The sequence below is a fragment of the Cervus canadensis genome, chromosome 4 (genome assembly GCF_019320065.1).
Source record: "Cervus canadensis isolate Bull #8, Minnesota chromosome 4, ASM1932006v1, whole genome shotgun sequence".
Lineage (NCBI taxonomy): Eukaryota > Metazoa > Chordata > Mammalia > Artiodactyla > Cervidae > Cervus > Cervus canadensis.
In genome coordinates this window covers 92,417,898-92,426,555 of record NC_057389.1, presented here as the reverse complement: position 1 = coordinate 92,426,555, position 8,658 = coordinate 92,417,898, and the positions used below count along the sequence as shown (strand labels likewise).

Sequence of the window (8,658 nt, the reverse complement as noted above, 5' to 3'; positions counted from 1 at the left end):
CCGGCTTAAAACTAAATATTATTTAAAAAACTAAGATCATGGCACTTGGCCCTATGACTGCAGCCATGAAATCAGAAGACGACTGCTTCTTGGCAGGAAGGCAATGACAAACCTAGACAGTGTGGTGAAAAAGAGACGTTACTCTGCCGACAAAGGTCCGTATAGTCAAGTCTGTGGTCTTCCCAGTGGTCAGGTACAGTTGTGATAGTGGATGGTAAAGAAAGCAGGGTGCCAAAGAATTGATGCCTTTGAAATGTGGTGCTGGAGAAGACTCCTGAAACTCCCTTGGACAACAAGGAGATCAAACCCGTCAATCTTAGGGAAATCAACCCTGAATACTCGTTGGAAGGACTGATGCTGAAACTGAAGCTCCAGGATTTGGGTCATCTGATGTGAAAAGCCGACTCATTGGAAAAGTCCCCGATACTGGGGAAGATTGAGGGCAGAAGGAGAAGAGGGCATCAGAGGATGAGATGTCGGAATGGCATCACCGATGCAATGGACATGAACTTGGGCAAACTTCAGGAGATGGTGAGGGACAGGGAGGCCTGGTGGACTGCAGTCCATGGGGTCCCAAAGAGTCATACACAACTGTCCGACTGAACAATAACAGTAGCAGAGTAGGGTCACTCCCACCCAGCCTTAAATTCCGGGGTCCCAGACTTTTTCTCCAAACAGACTTTGTCAAATATCTTAGTCCCTTTCAAACCTGCAGCCTCCAACTAGGGCCTGAAAATAGAGGGTAGAGCTTTATATCAAATCTTTTGTCTCAGTCAGGCCCCCAGCTGGGGTCCCAGCCTGATGCTAAATCCTCACCCACCTGCCTGACCCCACAATAAGGTACCAGCCTCACTCCCTGCCTTCCCTGTGTGTGCTCAGTCATGCCTGACTCTTTGGAGACGTCATGGGCTGTAGCCCGCCAGGCTCCTCTGTCCATGGAATTCTCCACTCAAGAATACTGGAGTGGGTTGCATTTTCTTCTCCAGGGGATCTTCCTGACCCAGGGTCAAACGTGGGTCTCCTGCATCACAGGCAGATTCTTTGTTGTCTGAGCCACCAGAGAAGCCCAAACTCTTAATTTTCAAATAAAGCCCCCCACCTCCATCCTCGGCGCTCTTCTCCCAGACTCAGATCCCAGCGGGGTGTCCCAGGCAAACCCCCAAATCCTCACGCATTTCCCCATTAAATCAGGGAGTCTGGTCCTACCCTCAAGCAGGGCACTGCCGCAGGGAGGGATGGACCCCTGCCATTCCTGGGGTGAGGCAGAACGCTCCCTTCACCCCACTGGGAACTCTCCCCCACCCTAGTGTGGTCAGCTCCGCACAGGTTAGGCGGAGCTGTCTGTGCAATTGAACAAGCGCAGACAGGCAGGATTTGAGAGAGCTTCCGCAGGGAGGAACCCGAGGGGCGTGTCCCGGGCCCTGAACCGCTCCCCCCTCCCCCCCATGGGGAAGAGGGAGAAGCCTCCCTCCCGGCCTCTGACTCTTAGACAAAGAGACTTTGTGTCCCTGGGGAGGAGGGGGTGGGGACCCATCTGGCCTGAGGGGGAGGGAGGCCCTGAGTGGGAGGAGGAGAGGGAATCTCCTCAAGTCTCTTCTACTCCCTCTTCAGGGACACCGGAGACTAAGACTTCCCTAGCTGAAGATCCGTAAAGTTCCTGCCCTGCCCTCTTTTGCTGGGAAGTTCTTCCTGTAGTCTAACCCCATCTTCTGCCATTTCTATGCCCTTTCTCTCTTCGAAAGGACCCTTCTGGGACCACACTCTCTCCACCAGAGATTCTTTGCCCAGGGTAGAAACAGCCAGAGAACACCCCTGCTCATTTCCCATGCACCCCAAACACCACCCCCCAGCCCTGAATAACTTATCATCATAACAAAAGCCCCCAGTTATGAGTGTATTGGGGAGGAAAGGAAATACTTGACAGATAAAAAGAAAGGACTGCATTGAAATTAAGGGATTCTGGCCCCCCCACGCCCCCCCACCCCGTGGCTGCCTGTGCAAGGTCAGTTCATAATTGAGGAATCCCAGGGTTCCTTCATGCTGCTGGGGACCGGGTGGAGGGTGCTTAGGAGAGAGCAGATGAGCGGATGATAGGTGGCGGGAGTCAGGTGCTGGCCAGTGGAGGTCACGCGTCCAGGGAAGAATCAACATGGCCGATGCACCCCGGACTGTACTCATCTCAGGATGCTCCTCTGGGATTGGCTTGGAGCTGGCAGTGCAGCTGGCTCATGACCCCAGGCAGCGCTACCAGGGTAAGGGGCCTGGGGGTGGGGAGGACAGGCCGGGAAAGACAGGAGTGGGTATGGCTTCCCAGGACCCCTCAGCTCTCCCCGCACTATTTCCACTAGTCCATGCCTTCAGCTGCCCTGGTGAGCTTGGGGAGACCCCAGAACACCGAGATGCCCCCTTCCCACCTCTGCTTGTGAATCATCCCCCATCCAAAGAAAGTTTCTAATGCACCTATTGGGTCTCAGGGTTTAGGTGTGGAAATACAGCTGTGGAAAAAAAAAAAAAAATAGACAAAGATCTCTGCTGTGGGCAGTGATGTAGTGGGGAGGAGAGGGAAGACAAATACTAGACAGATATTTTAATTGCATTATATGGCCAGTGCTGACTGGTCAGAAGCAAAATAAAGGAAGTGGGATGCGTGTGTGTGATATTTTTAGAAGGGCTGGCTGGGGAGGACTTCTCTGAGGTTTCACTTAGGCATTCCCTGAAGATTCCCCTCCCCCACCCCTCCCCAGATTACTACTCAGCGATAAGCCTCTTAAGTGACCCTGACCTTGAGGGTTTGGAGTGGGGGGGCAGGGCGCAGCTGTAGGTCTAAAGACTTGGCCTTCTACAGCTTTGGAGTCAATGGCCCCAATCTGCACCCCACCCAGAACCTCTGACCCAGAGCGCACTAGAGTCGAAGCAGCCAAAGGGCCATTACTTAATAGAAGGATGCAAGGGTGAGGACATTGCCCCACTTGGCAAGGTTGCTTCTCCCAGGGCTCTGCTGCCTTAGAGACATGCGCAACTTTGGCAAAACCCATGGTCAGAGGAGCCTGGCGGGCTACAGTCCATGGGGTCGCAGAGAGTCAGATTTGACTTAGCAACTAAACAACAAGGATAAATTAGGCAAGAAACTTCATTTTGTTGAGACTTGGTGAGTCAATGGGGATAATATTATCTATGTGTTCTGATTACTACTGGTAAAAACAGAGCACCCCAAAATGTATGGCATACAACAGCTGCACTCACCTTTTTTGAGAGATTTACAAACGTTATGAACTTGGAAGAGCTCAGCTGGGCAGTTCAGGCTCAAGGTCAAAGGCCACGAGAACAGACGAGACTGGAACAAGTCAGGGTTGGGCAGACATCTCTCTCCCTTCCAGCCATCTCAGGGCTGCTTCATGTGGTCTTTCTTTCTGGGCTGGCTTGGGCTTCCTCCCAGCATGGTGGCCTCAGGACAGGGCTGCTATAGGGTGGCTAAAGGCTTCAAGAGTAAGCATTCCAACAAGCAAGGCAGAAACTGCAACATCTTTTCCATCCTAATCTCCTAAGCCACACAGTGTTACCTTTACCACAGTCTATTGATTCCCAGCTAGTCACAGGATTCAAGAAGCAGATTTCATGTCCTGCTGGGTAAGAAGCTACATTCTAGAAGAGCATGAGCAATAAAAGATGTTGTGGCCATCTTTGGAAAATAAGTCAAAGACCTAATCATAGGAGTGCTGTGAGGATTAGAGTTAGCACTTATTTAAAAATGTTTAGCATAGTATATGGCACATAGTAGGCGTTCAATAAATTGGAATCTATGCTGATGATGTAAATGTGGCTATTCATACTTACATGTGCATATCTGCACATATGTTGACTTTATTTTTTTATTGGAAAAGGTGGCACTAGTGATAAAGATCCCACCTGCCAATGCAGGAGATGTGAGAGACACGGGTTCAATCCCTGGGTCAGAAAGATCCCCTGGAGAAGGAAATGGTAACCCACTCCAGTCTTCTTGTCTGGAGAATCCCATGGACAGAGGAGCCTGGTGGGCTACAGCCCATGGGGTCACAAAGAGCTGGGCATGAAGCGACTTAGCATAGCACAATGATTTTACAATGTTGTGTTGGTTTCTGCCATACAATGCAAATCAGCCACAATTATATCATATCCCCTCCTTCCGCACTCCCATTCCTCTAAGTCATCACAGAATGGAGGCTGGGCTCCCTGTGTTATATGGCAGCTTCCCACTAGTTATCTATTTTACACATGGTAGTGTATATATGTCAACGCTACATTCTCAATTCTCCCTACCCTCTCCTTCCCCCACTGTGTCCATTCTCTAAGTCTGTGTCTCCATTTCCTCCCTGCAAATAAGTTTACCAGTACTATTTTTCTAGATTCCATATATATGCATTAATATACAACATTTGTTTTTGTCTTTCTGACTTACTTCACTCTGTATAACAGGCATATGTTGACTTTAGATGTGCAGGCATTTCTTTCCTCAAACCAATCTGTTCTATGTTTGTTTTATTGTCTTACCTACTGGTTTTGAATTCCATGAAGCCATGCACTTTATCTTATTTCATGTGATAGCCTCTGCAACTCGAATAGGGCATAGGGTATAGTGGATGCTCAATACATGTTTGCTAGATGAATGGATGGATGGATGGATGGGTGGAGGTACATATAAATGCCTGTACATAAGTATGCACTTGTGATTGTATGGTGAATGTAGATGTATAAACCTATGGGTCTCCATTCCTCTGTGACATTCCTCTTGCAGTATCACAGGAACGTGGACGTTCACTCATAGGGTAAAGGAACCAGTGCCTGCTCCAACTCTGCTCTCTGTTCCCAGTGGTGGCCACCATGAGGGACCTGGGAAAGAAGGGGACACTGGAGGCAGCTGCTGGGGAAGCTCTGGGTCAGACCCTCACCGTGGCCCAGCTGGACGTGCTCAGTGACGAGTCAGTGGCCCAGTGTCTCAGCTGCATCCAGGGAGGGGAAGTGGACGTGCTTGGTGAGTCTGAGCATCCCCTGGGGCCACTTTCCTCCTCTGTGGCCTAAGCAGAGATCCTCAATCACAGCAAGCCCTCTCCAGTGTCTGGGAACCAGCCCTCTTGTTTCACCAGTAACCGCTGACTCTGTACAGAAGGGGTAAACCAGTTGGCTAAGAGCCCAGGCTACCATTCAGTTTATTAGAGATACAAAAAATAAATTGAGACCTGGGAATAGGGTGGATTTTTTTGAATGGAACTTCTCACGTATGAAGAAAACCATACATGGTTGGGGAAATTAATTTGATGAGTCATTGAGGGAAAGGAGCATGATGAAGAAGCAACTCATGGTCCCTAAATGGTCCTCCAAGGAGGGTGGATGTGGCTGTTTTGATGCAATTTGGGGTCAGAGCTGAATTGCTCATGCATTGAAGGGGAGGCTGTTCCCAGCAGTCCTCTTCCCCACCCAGGATTAAGAGTCCCCTATAACAAACGCTAAACCATATTTAAAGATTTTCAAGGCTCCACATTTGTCCGCCATAGATACCCTGGATTAACCCCAGATTTGGAGCGGGGGAGGGGTGGGACGATTTAGCAAGAGTCCCTGGGAGAGTGACCCTAGAAGGGTTGGGGGACTTCAAAGTAACCTTCACCCCTCCCCCCCTTAGTGAATAATGCTGGAGTGGGCCTGGTGGGGCCCTTGGAAGGGCTCAGCCTAGCTGCCATGCAGAATGTCTTTGATACCAACTTTTTTGGGGCTGTCCGTCTGGTCAAGGCTGTGCTTCCTGGCATGAAGAGAAGGCGACAGGGCCACATCGTGGTGGTCAGCAGCGTCATGGGGCTGCAGGGTGAGTCCTGAGGATCCAATGCTGGGAATCCTCCCAGTGTCTGACCCTCCCCCCGCTGGAAGGATGGCAACTAGGTTTTAACTCATATTCCCTAAATAGACCTGCATTGAGAAGAATACTGAACTTCAGGAGGAAAAAGTTCTGGGATAGATTAATTATGTCTACCATGGTACGGGAGTAGACAGGGCTGGTATACATGCTGCCAATGGCCATCCACATCCATTATCAACCCCACTTCTGGAGACCTCTGAAAATCTCTTCCAACCATCCCACAAAACTCAAAGGAACCATCAGAACTCCTCCTGAGACTCCTTCTTGCCAGACCCCACCAGACCCCAGAGATGTCTAGATCTGGGACTCTGAGGTTCTGCAGGAAAGAGAGTGGTGATTGACTAGAGATGTCTGCTACGGGCCTTCTATGGAGGCCACCTACTTGCCATCCTTGTGCCTGGCTCCTTCCTCCCCAAGCCTTTCTCAACTTCCTTCCTCTCCCTGGAAATTTCCTTGGAGGTGCCCCTCGCGCCAGCAGCCCTCTGAGGAATCCACCTTACTTGTAACCCTGACATGGAAAATCTACATTTACCCAGCTCTTTGGCCCCTCTTCCAGCTACACTCCCTGACTTTGGGGGGGACACGTTCAGTGTTCAACAGGGGCCAATAAAGACCCTGGTGAGTGGGGCTTGTCCTTGGGGACCCCAGGAATCCCATGACCAAGCGGCCCAAGCATTTAGAGGATAGAGGGAAATAGGAGAGTTCCCTGGACTAAGGATGGATGGAACACTGCAAGGAAGAGGTGGGACGAGGCACCCCAACTTCATCCTGACCCTACATGGTCCCATAACACACTACCATACACCTATCACATTGGCCCCAGGTATCCTCTGACCCCTAAATCCTCTTTGCTCTGTCTCCCAAGACCCCATCCCTCTGGACCCACCAAGCCCACCCCCCAGACCCCCAAAGGGCCCGCCTTCCTGCTGTCCTGTCAGGTGTTGTGTTCAACGAAGTCTACGCGGCCTCCAAGTTTGCTGTGGAGGGGTTCTTCGAAAGCCTGGCTGTCCAGCTGCTACAGTTCAACATCTTGTGAGGCGGGCATTTGGACAGTGATGGGAGGATGGAGGCAGTGGCGGGGCAGACAAGGAGAGAGGAGCAGCAGAGGAGACGGGTGGGAGCAAGGAGGCGTGAATAACAATGGGAGACATGGGGAGGTGAGGAGAAAAAAGGGACAGTATTGGAGACTTTCCTGGCAGTTCAGTGGTTAAGACTTCATTTCCAATGCAGGAGGCATAGGCTCAATCCCTGGTCAGGGACTAAGATCCTACATGCCATGCAGCCGCAAAAAAGAAAAAACCCAGAGAGAGAGACAGTATTAGGCAAAATGGGGTATCTGGCATTTGGGGGGCACCAGACTCTCTCCCCTCCCCCTTTTCTCAGCATCTCCCTGGTGGAGCCAGGCCCGGTTATCACAGAATTTGAAGGCAAGCTCCTAGAGCAGGTTTCCACAGCCGAGTTCCCAGGCACCGACCCTGACACCCTGAGCTACTTTCGAGATCTGTACCTCCCAGCCTCCAGGGAGCTCTTTCACAACGTGGGACAGAGCCCACAGGATGTAGCCAAGGTGAGGTGGGGCCCGGAGCCCCAAAACATGGCTCAGGTATGTGAGGGGGCCCCTCCCTACAGAAACCCTGCCCCTCCTTGGGCCCCAGAGCTCAGGGCTCCACCCCACAGGTCATCGTCAAGGTCATCGGCTCGGCCAGACCACCCTTGCGCCGACAGACCAACACCCGCTACACTCCACTGACCGCACTCAAGGCCATGGATCCCTCCGGCAGCCTGTATGTGCGAACCTCCCACCGCCTGCTCTTCCGCTGGCCACGCCTCCTCAAGCTTGGCCTTCGGTGCCTGGCCTGCAGCTGCTTCCGCACCCCAGTGTGGCCCCGATGAACAGAGCCTCACCCAACCCTCCTCACCCCTCAACAACCAAGCCTCTTTAGTTCACACCCCTCTCTGGATATACGACCCTTCACTCATTCATTCATTCATTCAACAAACTCTGCCTGACACATTTTTGTGTCTGGGCATTGCTGGAACCCCAAAGAGCACCCAGCCTCCAGGCACAGACCTCTCTGTGGTCAAGGCTAAGAGCAGAGAGAGCGGACCCTGGGATCCTGGCATCCTGGGCTGAGGAGCCCAGATCAGAGAGCTGGACCTGTGTCCGGGAGGCAAGGAAGGCTTCTTGGAGGAGGGGGCATTGTCCCTGGACCTTGAAGGATGAAACAGGCTGTCTCAGTCAACCTCTGGACTTCATTATCTTCAGTCTGGGGATTTAGGAATGATCCAGACATCCCCATCCCTCCTCCCCTTCTACACACACATTCAAAGCTGGTTTGACTAAGGGGTTTCCAGACTTCCTGGTCACATACTCCATCAGGAGGGCTTCCCAGGTGGCGCTAGTGGTAAAGAACCTGCCTGCCAATGCAGGAGACATAAAAGATGCAGGTTCAATTCCTAGGTTGGGAAGATCCCCTGGAGGAGGACATGGCAACCCACTCCAATATTCTTGCCTGGAGAATCATCATGGACAGAGAAGCCTTGCTAGCTACAATCCATAGTAGGGTCACAAAGAGTTGGACATGAATGAAGCAACTTAGCACGCACGCATTCCATCAGTAAAATGTGTTTGCAAACATATCAGCAATGTATGTATATTTTTTCATAAAATATATATTTGCAACTAATAGTAACCACTGTAAGTAATAAAGCTCAATTTCTTATGTATAAATAAAAACATTAAAAAGAAATAGGGCCTTTCTCACACCTATTAG

General features: G+C 51.1%; 1 protein-coding gene across 1 annotated transcript; it reads left to right on the top strand.

Moving 5' to 3' along the window:
- The first annotated feature begins 2,091 nt into the window (after positions 1-2,091).
- Positions 2,092-8,634, top strand: RDH8 (retinol dehydrogenase 8). Its single transcript, XM_043466719.1, has 6 exons — positions 2,092-2,252; positions 4,847-5,008; positions 5,654-5,833; positions 6,823-6,916; positions 7,268-7,451; positions 7,562-8,634. Exons 1-6 carry the CDS (start codon positions 2,150-2,152, stop codon positions 7,775-7,777), a joined length of 939 nt encoding a protein of 312 aa, XP_043322654.1. The 5' UTR covers positions 2,092-2,149; the 3' UTR covers positions 7,778-8,634.
- The last annotated feature ends 24 nt before the right edge of the window (positions 8,635-8,658 follow it).

What these genes read in the sequence shown, in the direction of transcription:
- RDH8 (XM_043466719.1), top strand. Translation starts at nt 2,150, where the DNA reads ATGGCCGATGCACCCCGGACTGTACTCATCTCAGGATGCTCCTCTGGG. An exon ending in CAGCGTCATGGGGCTGCAGG is followed by an intron (nt 5,834 to 6,822) that starts GTGAGTCCTGAG and finishes CTGTCCTGTCAG; the next exon opens with GTGTTGTGTTCAACGAAGTC. An exon ending in GCCCACAGGATGTAGCCAAG is followed by an intron (nt 7,452 to 7,561) that starts GTGAGGTGGGGC and finishes TCCACCCCACAG; the next exon opens with GTCATCGTCAAGGTCATCGG.